Here is a 15,664-nt window from a genome sequence, read left to right as displayed (position 1 = left end):
AATAAATTGTGTGAGAGTCTATATTGGGAAAAGGCTGATAGTTGTTGGACACTGGTCAGAGCCGGACGGTGCTACACTCTGATTGGCCGGGCTGTGTTTGAGAGGCGGGACATAGTGAGGAGTTAATTATGTTTGGGTTCACGCAAAAAAACTACTTGGTTATATTTAGTAAAGGATCATGGCTATAGGCTTTAGGGTTAAAATAATCCTGTTACTTCTGGTTTCATGTTGGACAAAAGTCTCCTTTGCTAACGCTAGTGAATGATATGCTGAAGTACTCGGCTCATGTTGGCGCCACAGGTTTTTTGTAAAAATGGTAACGTTTTAAGAATGCATGTCACCGTCCCACCTTGACAATAGTCAACGCAAGAGATAAATATTTTTGTTTGTTTTGTGCTATGAATTATAGATATGATGTTTGTCCATTTAAATGATCATTTTGCAAGTCAAGAAAGTCTGAGTTTCTCGTAGATTTGTCTATAGCATCATTTTGTTTTGTGTGAAACTCTCCTCTCACACAGTGTACGTTACCAACACAACCATTAGCCTGGTGTGTTAGCTAGCTAACTTAGTTCACTTAAGCTGACTAACACACAGACATTGTAGCTTCAGAGTCCTCACTTACATTTTCACAGTCTACTTCAACAGCTATATTACAAAATTAGATTTTCTTGTCCTGCTAAATTATCTTTTAAATTCACAAAATTCATATGTGTAACTCATGGCACAATTCAAACAGGCTCAAGAAATTCTCGCTATTGACTATTGTTTTCCCAAATAAGGTCCAATGGAAAAATCGAAAGTGGCAGGCCTCTCTATTAGAAAAGTATAATTGAGAAACCCTCAGTAAAGATGTACAGTGTCCACCTGGGACGGCTTTTCTGCTGCCTTCCATTAGGTCATCATACTGACTTTGATCTGCTCTCACAGATAGCACTCCTGGAGGCAGTGGGGCTGTGTTTACTCGGTCCTTTTAATGCAGACAGCCTGCGGAGGGAGGGGGAGTTCAGTGCCCACATCACTCATCAGCTACCTCAACCAGAAACATTCCTCAGCCTCTTATCTCGCCATATCGTAAACACAGCAGACACCCATTAGAAGCAAAAAACCCGACAAAAATTGACGTTGCTTAGCCCGAGATCTGTACCTGCCTGGCAGCCTTCCAGACTCGCTCCAATGCTAACCCATTGGGGCACGTTTTATCTGCTTTCCTGGGCCACAGAAAACAATTCCAAGACCTATGCAACACAGGTTGGGTCCGTACAAGACACCACGGTGCTCGTTTAGCTCAAATAGTGTTGCAAAACGAAATAAATATGTGTGTTTTAGCATGAAGTTACTCACCTCAAATCACCCCGTAGAGTAGACATTAGCAGTAGACAGCCGAGCGCCTGTCGTCCCTCCCAGTCACCGCAGAAACGAAAACATTTTTCACGTAATTTTGATTTTGTATCCATAAAGAAACGACCGAGCAGTGCAGTCGTCCTGTCCGTAATAAATCCATGAAGATGTTACGTCCATATGTATGACTATTTTACAACATAGCAACGATAGCTTCAGCTAGTAACGTGCCGGGCACTCGTCCATCCCACTCACCGCAGAAACGAAGACGTTTTCCTCGTAGTTTTGATTTTGTATCCATAAAGAAACGACCGAGCAGTGCAGTCGTCCTGTCCGTAATAAATCCATGAAGATGTTACGTCCATATGTATGACTGTTACAACATAACAACATAGCTTCAGCTAGTAACGTGCCGGGCGCTCGTCCGTCCCAGTCACCGCAGAAACGAAGATGTTTTCCTCGTAGTTTTGATTTTGTATCCATAAAGAAACGACTGAGCAGTGCAGTCGTCCTGTCCGTAATAAATCCATGAAGCCGTTATGTCCATATGTATGACTATGTTACAACATAGCAACGACTGCTTACAGCTAAACAGTAGCCGGGAGCCAAAACAATGCAAGTCTCGCGCAAGTTCCCGTCTGCCATCCTCACTGGAGCTGTTTTCAAGCCAGTACAGTGAAACATCTTGAACAGTCGCGCGAGGGTCACTTTGATCTCACTCTGTTGATGAGAGACTGCAGTCTGCACGCGCGACACGCTACACGCTACACGCGACACACGACTCCCACTCATGCCGTCAACACAACTAGCCTACTGAGACTGCGCAAGATTTGTTGTCGCTGTAGCAGCTTCAACTGTCACAAAGGCTAAGCAATCTTACTATGTAGGCTAGCGCCAGTTACACTGTCATATGAACATGACGGCACTACTTGATGGAAAGAAGTTTGTCACTTGTGGCTTGAAAACAGCTCCAGAGTGAGGACGTCGGGAGACGGGAACTTGCGCGAGTCTTCCATTGTTTTGGCTCCCGGCTACTGTTTAGCTGTAAGCTATCGTTGCTATGTTTCTGCGGTGACTGGGACGGACGAGCGCCCGGCACGTTACTAGCTGAAGCTATGTTGCTATGTTGTAACAGTCATACATATGGACGTAACAGCTTCATGGATTTATTACGGACAGGACGACTGCACTGCTCAGTCGTTTCTTTATGGATACAAAATCAAAACTACGTGAAAAACGTTTTCGTTTCTGCGGTGACTGGGAGGGACGACAGGCGCTCGGCTGTCTACTGCTAATGTCTACTCTACGGGGTGATTTGAGGTGAGTAACTTCATGCTAAAACACACATATTTATGTCGTTTTGCAACACTATTTGAGCTAAACGAGCACCGTGGTGTCTCGTACGGACACAACCTGTGTTGCATAGGTCTTGGAATTGTTTTCTGTGGCCCAGGAAAGCAGATACAACGGTGCCCCAATGGGTTAGCATTGTAGCGAGTCTGGAAGGCTGCCAGGCAGGTACAGATCTCGGGCTAGGCAACGTCAATTTTTGTCGGGTTTTTTGCTTCTAATAAGTCGGGATGACCCTGAGGACAACGGACATGGGGTCAAAAATGACCAGATTTCTCCTTTAACTTACGTCAACTTGTTTATTTAAGTTGGAAGTGGAGTTGTTGAAAGCAGAGATACTTTTCCTTCGGCAAACACAATACAAATTTGAAAATATATGACTGTTTGTCTGTGTCCATGTTTTTTACTCTGTAAAACTCAAACATGGAGTCCAGATAAGGCCAAGGATTTTCTGAAAGTTCCTCCGGATCATTATCACACTCAGTCTGAGACTCAGCCATTGTCATGGTTTTGTGTTGACAAACACAGTCGAGAGCGTGGCTACTTTGGCGGTATCCTTATGGGGAGGGATTACGTATTTCCGCTTTTACGTGGATCCCAGTGGAGAGCGTGCACTGTGATAGGTTTCCTTCTTTGACAAACACAGCTTGTGTCCAATAGTATTTTAAAAAAAAGAAAGAAAAAAAAAGAGCAGACCTGAAAGTAACGAGTACTTTTCAGCCTTTCTAGAAATTAACTTGAGTAAAAGTAATTGTCTTGTATTTGTCTTGGAAATGTATTAAAGTAAGAGTAATAAGTACCAAAGAAATCTAATACTCAAGTAAAGTACAAATCCTCTGGATATGTGCTTAAGTAAATTTACTCCGTTACTGTCCACCACTGGTTAGGACCCTCATTAAGCTACCAAATAAGTGTCGGGTTACTTGAGTCTTGTAAACGGTTGAAAATGAGCTATTTGTTTTACCATGAGAGATGCCCTTATCGCTACTGTGGCTATGGCCACTTTCATCACGCCTCAAGTGAGGCTTGAATGCAGTTTTTAAACTGAACTATAGCTGGGAAATAAATGTTGTGGAGTAGAAGTTCAAAGTAAAAGAAAATGAACAAATTCCTTAAAAAAATAAATATAAAAAATAGAGAGATTTATTTTTAGCAAGAGGCCTTAAATGTGGATAGATATATTCAACTTTTCGACTTGATTCTCTCAACTAAAAGTTGCATTATTAACGAGAAAACTTTCAAGTAAGAGTTGCAAATACAGAGATATTAAAGCTCATTTTTAAGCCCAAATGGACAATAAGTGATTGCAATGCTGCTAAGAAAGAACTTCCAATCCCAACCTTTAAACCACAAGAATATTTGTGAATCTCTAAAAGGGTCTTTTTTTAAAGACAAAAATACAAAAAAATTTCTAATTTGTTTTGTTAGCAAAAGCAGCACAGCTGAAAAATGACAGGAAATAACCCAGCAGCAGCTAAACTAAACACCGTAATGTGCAGAATGAATCACGGCGTCCGACGTGGATGATGGATGTCAAACAGTTGAGCTCAGATGCCAACGTCATGTGAGTGTTTTTGGAGTGATGTCACCGCCGCTCCTCCAGACTGATGCCATCTGCTGAGTGGACTGAATCACAGCGAGACGCCAGCTGTTATCGGCTCCACAACCCTCTGTTCTCGCTGTGACTCAGAGCTCTCGCTACCGTGTGACGCCACCAAAGACTAAAACACAGCTAGATAACTCAAAAGACTGTATGACAAATCCACACATCGGCTTCTGGAGAAACTTGTGTGAATGGAAAGTCACCGGTTACCCTGAGAGGGTTTACAAAGATTCACACGCTTGTCAACCATCGGATGAATCGACCCAACTGGAACTTGGCTCTCAAACAAAATTTTATTTTCGATGAGAGTGTAAGACTAGAAAAAAAATATTTAGCTAACCAAATGTTCATAAATTCATTTTCATACTAAGAGAGACTGAAAGGCTGAAACTTGTATTTCTCCTCTTAATGCTAATATTGTGTCTCTGATCTTTCCATTAATATCAAAGATGATCTTACTCTGATGGAAACTTTTAGAGGAATTCTTTCAAGATCTGAAGGGATAAACACGTGCAAATATTGCTGTTTGTTCTCAATGAAAAGAGGAATATTAAAGTCATTTAAGTTCATCCTCTGGGGAACGTGAACATTCCACAACAATCCAACTGACAGATGTTAACAAATTAAAACTTAAAACCAAAGTGGTGAACCAGCAACTACTATCAGAGCTGCAGGGATGACGTAGTTTTGTAATCAAATATTAATTGTGCGCAAGACAAGTCTCATATGACCTCCACTGAAGTTTATGTTGTATGTCTGTCCGTTGTTAAGCAATTTGTGTTGCATTTTTTTGTATAGATTAAAGTTATGATTGTTTCTATTTCATACATCATATTATACATTTAGCCAACTTTGACTCACGCAACTGACAGTTTTCTCATGTAGTGAAAAAGTAAATCATAACTGATAATGATGCGGCGAGAAAAGAGGACGCTAAAAATGTATTTCTCTGCAAAGTTTGAGGAAATTAAATCACCTCCAATGACACCCTATTAGAACATGGTGTCATCTTTACATTAATATTTTCCATCAGATGCTGGCTGAAATGTTCCTCTTCAGAAGCTACCCGTCTTTAGATGGGTATATATGACCATATCAAACTATTTTACTGTGCAATTCCAAACTAAAGTGAAACCTTAATTATAATATAGATATATTAGGTTCATTGATGACTCTAAATTGCCCGTAGGTGTGAATATGAGTGTGAATGGTTGTTTGTCGGCCCTGTGATAGACTGGTTACCTGTCCAGGTATACCCTGCCTTCGCCCAATGACAGCTATCTAAATGATATATCAGACCCATAATCCAGCCTGGCAACCAACACCAAAAGTTCACAAAAATCCAGACAAACAGACTAAGGTGTTTGGATTGTGAACTTCTAGGATGTGTCATGTGACGTTGACCGATCTGACGTTGCTGCTCTGGTCGACTGATCGGACACGGCGACTGTCTCCAAAGACAGAAACGTAACGTTGTTACAGACAAGCAGAGCAGCAGGATGAGCTCTAATCTTCTCCAACCGCTGGAACCTGACACAGGATGAATAAAAAAAAAGAAGAAAAGACAGGACATGTCTCAGCAGAAAAACAAAAGGCCGACTCAGGTGACCTTTTACCTCTGACACCGGTCACCGACACCACTTCCTCTCTGGGCAACAGCCTCGAGCGTCCAGCTCGTCTCAGTCTGGACTCATTTTACCACAAATACATTTTGAAAACAGGATTGCTGTGCTGAAAAGGGATCATAAGTATTATTCTTTTGTTTTGATTATTCCATGTGAGTGGAGGTAAGTCGATTTAAATCTCCCCAAAACCCTGCGTGACCCAAAACACTCCCAGTAATCCCACTGTTCCCATTTAGACAGGACGTGTTGCCCACACAAACACACTCCTCTCCAACATAACGCTTTGTCACTTTCTGTCATTATCCGAGCTGGCCAATAATAAAAACACACTGAACCCTGTCTGTGTTTAAATATTAACCTGCTTCCTTCTGTGAGTGAACGACGGAAACAAACACATGGATCACGTACCTCATCAGGTTTTGTAAACCCTGTTTGCTGGAGTTTCTCCTCAGCAGAGCGTTGGACATGTTGGCCCTTTTTCTTCTTCCACTACTTCTAGAATTCTTCTTCTACGTTAGAAACAAAAGAGATCACACGCTCTCTTCTTCTTCTTCTGTTCAGCTTCCACCTCGAAGTGAAGGCAGCTTTCTGTCCTGCAGCCGCGGTGAAGCCCAGAGCCCAAACTGATGTGTGAGTGTTGCACTGGGAAAGACTTCTTCACACACTGGAACGCACACACACACTCTTCACACACTGTTTTCTCCCCCGTAATGCTCGTTGGGAATGTCAGCCGTGCTCCGAGTGACTCCCTCCTCTCTTGGAGGCTGGGTTTTTAGTCATTACACCCCCCACCCACCCACCTCCTCACACACACACACACACACACACACACACACCTCCCCCTTGTCCTACATGTGGTTTTCATTGAAGAGTTCAGAGCAGCGGGGCCCAACATCTCTCTCTCTCTCTCTCTCTCTCTCTCTCTCTCTCTCTCTCTTCTTTCTTTGCTGCCTTTCTCTATTATGCCAGGTCATGTGGTCTCCCCTGAGGGGGAATGAAAGACGATACCCCCCCTCCCCCCCAAAAGGGGAAAAAATCCACTCCTGAATCATCCCTGTCTCCTGCTCTACATTTTAATCTCCCTCTGATTGCCAAAGCAACACATGAGCAGCGTGTTTGTCATGTGTCCGTTGCAGCCGTGGAGGAACGACAAAAGTATTAACTGTCTACCATACAACCGTCAAGCACGCTTTAAGGAAACTTAACTTACTAAAAAAATAAGGTGCGATCAATCAGCTAGTTTGGGCCAGGCGAAGCCAAAACTGAAGTGCCTTAAACTTGCATTCTCTCTACTGGCCATCAGGGGGCGATTCCTTTGTACGTAAAAGAAGTATGACTGCATGGAAGTCTATGAGAAAATGAGCCTACTTCTCACTTGATTTATTATCTCAGTAAACATTGGAAACACTGCACTGTATACTTTGGGGCGCGGCTACTGTGTGATTTACAGGACGCTACCGTCACTATCACACTACCAATGCAGTTAGCTACTAAGATGACTTTAACACTAAGCTGCTAAGTTGACTATGAATTATGAAACTGACTTAGTTACAAGCTTCACACCAGAAACCAGATGGAGCCGGATGCATTAAGGTTGCTGCTTGGGGTGGGATCAGATCCACATCCACATTTCACAACACCTCTGTTTACTGGTTACAAAAATTCAAGATGGCAACGGACAAAATTACAAACTCAAGGCTTCAAAAGAAGCTGACTACGCCCACACCATATGTGTGAAGAGCAAAACACTGAAAGTAAAACTACACAGTAGTATCATCAGAAGTTGTCGCTATTGGTTACACCAGGGATGCCAGGGTTAAATTGGACAGGGGGCCAGATTTTTTTCAAGTGTGACCTCAGGGGGCCGGATTACACTTTCGGACTGAAAAGGCCAAACACTGACTCAACACATGGATAGGTAGGCTATTTGAAATTATTGATGAAGGCCTACACATCAAAAAGAAATTGCATTGGCACCAAAATAGCCTCACAATGAGGCCTAAATTACATACATTACAATTACAGCCTAAAGCAGGAGACAGTTACCCTTTAAAAATGTAACATTTTCCTATCCATGCAAGTACCCTACATTTATAAAATAGAAATGCAACAAAAAAGACTAGGTGCCAACAAAACACATCTCCTTTAAATAACACAAGTGTAAACTGTTAATTTTATTATATTTATTGAAGGCTTGCACATGAAAACACGTCAATGCATAATTAGCCCAATTAAAAGAAGGCCAGGCCAAGTAGGCCTAAACTAGTCACAGAAAGTAACCGCCAGAATAAAGTAGTCCAGCAATAGGCCATGTGACTGAATATCCAGTAGGAATTAGTAAAACAAAAAGGTTCTTGAAAAAATAGCCAAATATGAGCTATCTAAATCATTAAATTGGCTCAACAACAGATCATCAGGGCACATTTTTTCAAAACTTGTAATCCGGATCAGAATAATCCGGATAATGAAATCCTGCTTTTCTCAGTCATGAATCAAGGTGATCCTGCTGACTTTATCTGAGTATTTCAAAACACTGGCCGGGTGGATCACCGTGATCCCGACCTGGCTGGATACGGATTACCAAGTCTCAAGTCTCCGCCTCCGGATCTGAAACATGGCGGACTACTTCACAGAAGGAGCAGCTGGGAGCACGACTTTCACGTCAAAAATGTAAGTTTACCGTCGTCTAATGTTTAGCGGTTTAAGGCCCATATGAACCCCAACCAACATATCGTGCTAGCTATATATATGAATTGTCACGTACTGAAAACCAGGCTGTAGCGATCTCTAATTGAGCCACGGCCGTGCTAACGGTAGCTAACTCCATTGACTTGCGTGTTAAGCAGCTAGCGTGCTAGCGGTCGCTGGCTTTGTTTACGAATTTTGCGGTCCATAGTTAGATTTACAAGGTAATTAATCTGACGTACATTATACCATAACTGTTTAAACTAACATCAACCTGTTCAGAGTTTATTAGCGTTACGTCATTGGCAACACAGCAGACTTAAAATAGGCTACATTTGTACAGACCACACACTGTATATGTGTGTTGTGTATGAACTATGCAGTTCATTCAGAAGTGTCAGAATGCCACAGTAATGCTGGGAAAATCATGCTGTTGTCATCATGCAGCACAGTTTCTGTGACTATTGTGGAGTCCAAATGAAGACAAAGATATTACTCATACTCCTTCCCTTTCTTCTACTTTCAGAGCCCACTCAGCTATTAAGGACAGGGTCTGTATGAGTGCTGGAAATCCTTGGAAATGCTTCAATTGCAGTGATAAATTGTTGGATTTTGAATAAAGTGCTGGAAAGTGTTTGAAATTGTAGTTGCATTATTTTCATGTATTATTGCCTGATCAGTGACACAATTAGATACAATTTTTTCAATCCTAATTTGTCTCCCTTTATGTAGAAGGCTCTCACTAAACATAATTGTGGTAATTTAAAGCAAAATAGCATCTGATTTGGTTAAGTAAAATAATCAGTTTGTACACAAACATAGCCAAACACTTTTGCTACACCTGTTCTTAAATTACTCCAATTTGTTTCAAGTAATGCACTGACAATTTAGATTAAGTGTAATGAACATCTTGAGTAACAATATCTAGGAGAAGCGAAGCTGAGACATTGTCAATCCAAGTCAAATCCACCTCTGAGGTGGGATCCAAATGATCCTGAAATTTTGGTATCAAGCTGATCCAGATCTCTGCCTTACATTTTGAAATACCCAAATCCAGCCCTTTATCTGGATTCAAGGGAGGATTGGATTACCAAAGCTGAATCCTGATCTTCAGGATAGGGATTCTCTGGATCTGTGTTGAAATACCCAGTTTTCAGATCAGATCACGATTTAATCCAATCCGACCAGGATAATCCAGTCAGATCACTTTTGAAATACTGGGCCCAGGTCATCACCAGTCAACCTTAACCCATATTTCCACACACATATGCCTATGGCACTCAACCTCATCAATCAACCCCAACCCCTTTTATTTCTTCCCACCCATATCACACTGGATTATGATAAATGGGGAGACCAGCCTACTTCAGCTACATTTTACTTGTCGAAGCCAGACACCTTTTAACTTTCAACAGCTTGTCCATATCGGGGGACAGTTTCTGGGCAGTGGCTATTTTCATAATGTTGTGGCGAGGATAAGGTGAAAGTAAAAAAAGAAAAATTAAGCCTAATAATTTGACCAACAACCAAATTAGGAAAAGGAACCGACAACGCCACCCTGGGAATCTCGCCCAGGGAATTAATTTGGAAGGCACACAGGTAAGTTTACTCAATCAGGCATGAGACGTGGTTCAGATATTTAGAAAAATATACAACTTTTATTGTTAACTGACTAGTTTAAAATATCAATTTCATTCATACAAAAGAAAATCAAAACAAAAATCAAAAAAAGGGAGGCTGGAGCTGAGTGTATGGACAGGAGCGTAGTGCAGGAGGGGGGGTTAACCAAAAAGAAATCAACTCAAACACCCGACGTGACACACACACTCAGTGAAGCGAAGCCTGCTTCCTCGGACACTGCAAACAAAAAGGGGATACCACCACCCGGGCACCAGCACTGCCACCACCAGTCTCCAGCAACTGAAGAGAAATAAACAAATTAATAGATCAATCACAAAACAAAAAGGGGCAAATAATCTTAACCAATATCAATACGTGCCCACTTTGAAAACTGAAGAATAAACTAAACGAACAAAACAAATTTAGATATGTAATCAATCCAAAATAACAAAATTACTCGAATAACCCAACACTCATCCACACACACACACACACACAGGCCAGGCTCTAGTTAAAACACCCAGGCGTGAGTCTAACAGAGACGCTCTAGGGCATAATGTGGGCCGCAGACGCCAGGCCGCGGCGACCGCCTGGTGAAGCCAAGCAGAGCAAGAGCAGCCACACAGCCAAGCAGCGTGAAGACCACGCAAAGCAGAACAAACAGTCAAAACGGAGCAGAGCAAAGCATCAGCGGTTGAAGCAGAGATAAAACAGCGACAAAGCAGCAGCGACCCCAATCAGCTGATCGCACGTTACACCTAATGATAAAAGAAAATAAATAAATTAGCGTCACTTCATTTAACAGCAAATACTGCGGTCGGTTGCTATACCAACACATACCTGGGACACACCCATTCGCACCGGAGGAGGGAGAGAGAGAGAGAGCGGCCACTGCTGGTGTTTACCTGTGACCACACTAGCGTTAGCCCTCAGACAGCATCAACTACAATGGCAAGAAAGGGAGGACACTTACCACACAAACTACGCCACACATATGGGACGCACGAAAAACAGCACGCCAGCAGCTGCCCTACAAACAAGCACAAATGCCGTGAGCACGCAGAAAAGGACCGAGCGACCAGTGTGGTGGAGCAGCGGGCAACCATACCTGTCGGGCCAACAACCTGTGACTCGGAAATGACGCACCGATGACGACAGAGGCGCAAAAGGGATAGCCCGTGGAGGGTGGTGGCTTTTATACTGGCCCGGAATGATAGATGGCACCTGTGTGCTGCTACAATAACATCATTCAGATATCCGTGCGTCAGGCGATGGCGCACTTTTGATTTATTAATATTCATCACGGAAAAGGCCTGCTCACATAAATATGTTGTCCCATACAAAGTATTTTACCTGCAAAGGCCGTGAGCATTGGTACTGTGGTGGCAAGGATTGATAGAATGATTCGATTGCAACAGATGCGTAGTTATCCTTCAACGGTGCGCAACACTGCAGTTCTATCAGTTCCATTTGGATCGCCTCTGGGACCTCGGAAGTGTCAATCGTGAATGGAGAGCGAAAAAGCGAAAAGTCCTTTTCCAGTTCAGTAAAAAAGAAGATATGTATGAAAATAAAACAAACCTTCGTGTGTATCTCGACATTTGGAGAATACGGCTTGCTGTTTCTGTAGCGATGATGCTAGCTCGTTTAGCTTTTGAGTCCGAAGTTGCCCTGTGTACTCGCCGTATTTCTCGGCGTGGGTCTCATAATGTTGTTTGATGTTGTACTCCTTTGCTACAGCCACTTGTTGAGAACAAATAAGACACACGGGTTTGCCTCCTACTCCCCAAAATAAATACTTTTCTTTCCATCTATCCTGAAAGATGCGACATTCAGTGTCCACCTTCCTCTTTTTTGATAACATCTTGATAGTGACTAGTCTACCGTCAGCACTACTAGCGCAGCTGCAGCTGAGGCGAGCAGCAGCAACAGACCAACTGACGGATTCCACCGAAAATTAAATATATATATTTAAAAAAAATTAGATCAAATAATAATTAGAAAAATATTCTCCCCTTATCACCCGTAACCCTGGCATCCCTGGGTTACACTTTACACATGGTTGTAAACCAGCTGTAAAAAGAGGAGAAGAAGAAGAAGTTGCCGAAAACCGGAAACAAAACAAGTCAGGTTGATCATCTAATACAGAGAAAAAATATGTATGAAAGTCAATACCGGGAGACACATATTCTTATGATCCCATTGAATTTTGCCATGATTTACACACAATTTACATACATTTAAAATACTTTTACACGAAAGTCGAATTTTGTTGTTCAAGAAGGGGCCTATCACCATGATATACGTTGTATTTTGCCGTTTCTGTGCGTACATTGAAATTGAATCCTGGCGGCGCCACTGGCTTTAACAATCCTCTGACGTTTGACAAGTGTATCAAATAATGCAGAGAATTGCTTGAATATTCCTATTTGACTGGACTGTGAGAGTTGAGTTCTTTCCTTTTGCAGGTCATGAAACCGTCTGTCTGCCCCTGACGCAAACAAACCGTGCGTCTTTGTGTTTCGCCCAGACCTCACCAAAACCCCTCACACTCAAACACACGGTTGTTGCCGTGGCAACCCACTCATCACTATTCACCCCTGGAGTGTTGGTAAGTCTTGCTTGGTGGCACGTCAGACAAAAGGGCATTCTGGGAAGTGGATTCATGACCCCCGCCCACCACCCACCATTCATTTCATGCTCGTGCTCATAAAACAGAGCTGCGATTTCCAGCAAACACTGGCTGACCTGAACACAACCTCGAAACTCAGATGCTCTAAAACAAACAGAACACCAAAGTTAAAAGCAGAACTTTAGACTCCACGATTTACATCACATCCACCTGCATTTGCAATAATTGTTTCTTTTAACAAACCAAACAATCAATTAATGGAGGAAATTATCAAATGTACTGTAACAGAGTATTTTTGTACAGCAAGGTATAAGTACTTTACTGTAGCAGAGTACTTTTACAGTAAGGTATGAGTACTTTTGCTGTAACAGATTATTTTTTATGGTATGGTATAAGTAATTTTCCTATAACAGAGTATTTTTACAGCGTGGCATAAGTACTTTTACTGTAGCAGAGGATTTGTACAGCATGGTATGACTACTTTTACTGCAGTAGAGTATTTTATACAGCATGGTATAAGTACTTTCCTGTAACAGAGTATGTTTACAGCACGGTAGCCTATAAGTACTTTTCCTGTAACAGATCATTTTTTACGGTGTGGCATAAGTACTTTTACTGCTGCAGAGTATGTTTTACAGTGTGTTATAAGTACTTTCCCTGTAACAGAGTATTTTTACAGCACAGTATAAATAATTTTACTGTAGCAGAGTATTTTTTACAGCATTGTGTTCTAAGTTCTAATAACAAAATAATATAGAACATTTCTTTTCATAAAAAACACAATACTGTGAGAACTAAATTGTAATTACCAAGAGGAAAACGAGTAAATATTATAAGAACAAGGTCAATGTTGATAAAAACAAATATTTGTGTAATAACAGGTTAAACGTTTAAATGGTAAATGGTCCTCATTTATATAGCGCTTTTATCCAAAGCGCTTTACAGTAATGACTGACACCCATTCATACACACATTTACACACCGACGGCGGAGTCAACCACGCAGGGTGACAGCCAGCTCGTCAGGAGCAATTAGGGTGAGGCGTCTTTCTCAGGGACACCAGGCACTCAGCTAGGAGGAGCCGGGGATCGAACCGGCAATCTTGCGGTTGCCAGCCAACCCGCTCTACCTCCTGAGCTAACCCCCCCTTTTATTAAACGTTTATTCAAACTTTTCAATTTAAAATGTTTCCCTATAAAATGATTTCTTTATTGTCATGATATGTATTTGTTACTGAAAAAGTAAGGATTCTTAGCAGCCCTGAGTTGGATTGCAGACATCCCTGTTTTATCTCCCCAACCTTCCCTGCTGGAAAACAATCAGCAGAGGAACAACACCCTCCGCCTCCTGTGTTTTCTGCTTATCTGCCGTTGCCATGTGTGGTGTGTGTGTGTGGTGCTCACCGCTGTTGGAGATTTAAGAGGTTAAAGTGTCTCTTTCGAATGTCTCTCTGTATCATAAGCTGTTCTCACAGCTGTATTTACAGGCTCACTCACACTCATAGCTTGTTTGTGCAGAAAACCTTTAGATTTCAAGCACACAGTGAAATCTGAGAACAGAACTCAAGGAGAGGCAATCAGTGGTTCTTCTCGTCATATGAGGTGTTTCGTAGTCTTGATATGAGCAGTTTGTGCTCATTTGTAACAAAGGTCTCAGTGTGCTCGTTTTGGATGACTTGTTGTTGCTGGAATAAGTACATATCCTAAAGCGCTATACATGAATGTTTCCATTTTCTGGCAATTTATACTTAGAGTTTATGAGATATAACACATTGTTAAACCACTGGGTCACGATATCGTTGGCTTGTGACCTCTTACAAGAAACCGTATCTAGTTTGGTTTGTTCCAGCAGAGAGACACGCCCTCGAAACTTCACACATGGTTTTATTTCTATGACTGCTTCAGGCCCAAAAGATCAAATTATTAAATTTCATTTTTTAAAGCCACTATTAGAAAATGTGCCTCAGAACTGATCTTTTTTTTTTCTTCTTCAGCTTCTCCTTCTATTTCAGCTTCTTCTCTTTCAGCTTCTTTTTCTTCTACTTGATTAAAATATCTGAGACTCCTTGGCCTTGTTCACACTGCAGGCTAAAATCGTATTTGTTTGTTTTCCATTCAACAAATAACAGTGCACACAGTCTGTCTTTAAGATGTGATTTGAGAAACAAATGGGATTTCCCTGCAGTCTGAACACAGACAGAGTGTTGACGTCTTGTTCCTATGCAAACCAGGACCGAGACCCTCACACATGAGTGTGTTCACAGGCCCATTGTCTCCTAATAAATCCATGGGCACTTTGTTTTGTGACATTAACATGAACTAATATTCCGCAGTCAACTGTCAGTGGGATTAGAACAAAGTGGAAGCGATTGGGAACGACAGCAACTCAGCCAAGAAGTGGTAGACCACGTAAAATGATGGAGTCAGCGGATGCTGAGGCACATAGTGCACAGAGGTCACCAACTTTCTGCAGAGTCAATCACTACAGACCTCCAAACTTCATGTGGTCTTCAGATTAGCTCAAGAACAGTGTAGAAAGCTTCATGGAATGGGTTTCCATGGCGATCAGCTGCATCCAAGCCATACAATGCAATGCAAAGCGTCGGATGCAGTGGTGTAAAGCAGCCGCCACTGGACTCTAGAGCAGTGGAGACGTTCTCTGGAGTCAGTGGCGCCGCCAGGATTCAATTTCAATGTACGCACAGAAACGGCAAAATACAACGTATATCATGGTGATAGGCCCCGGTGCAAATATTTTTTTTGTGCCCTCCATCCCCGCCCTAAACACAAGCGCACGCTTGTGCGCACG

The 15,664-nt window shown here is 42.1% G+C and overlaps 1 protein-coding gene across 1 annotated transcript in view; it reads right to left on the bottom strand.

Annotated features, from left to right (window-relative positions):
• The window catches only part of lsp1a (lymphocyte specific protein 1 a), a 48,766-nt gene extending 42,103 nt beyond the window's left edge, over window positions 1-6,663 (bottom strand). The window contains exon 1 of the mRNA XM_084018403.1: window positions 6,328-6,663. Within this exon, the coding sequence (XP_083874529.1) occupies window positions 6,328-6,386 (59 nt within the window). The 5' untranslated portion in view covers window positions 6,387-6,663. The remainder of the gene's footprint in view (window positions 1-6,327) is intronic.
• Between the last annotated feature and the right edge of the window lie 9,001 nt (window positions 6,664-15,664).

This window comes from Eutrigla gurnardus (genome assembly GCF_963514095.1).
Source record: "Eutrigla gurnardus genome assembly, chromosome: 9".
In the NCBI taxonomy this organism is placed as follows: Eukaryota; Metazoa; Chordata; class Actinopteri; order Perciformes; family Triglidae; genus Eutrigla; species Eutrigla gurnardus.
The sequence above is the reverse complement of the archived record's forward strand: the minus strand, read 5'-3'. Positions and strand labels throughout refer to the sequence as shown.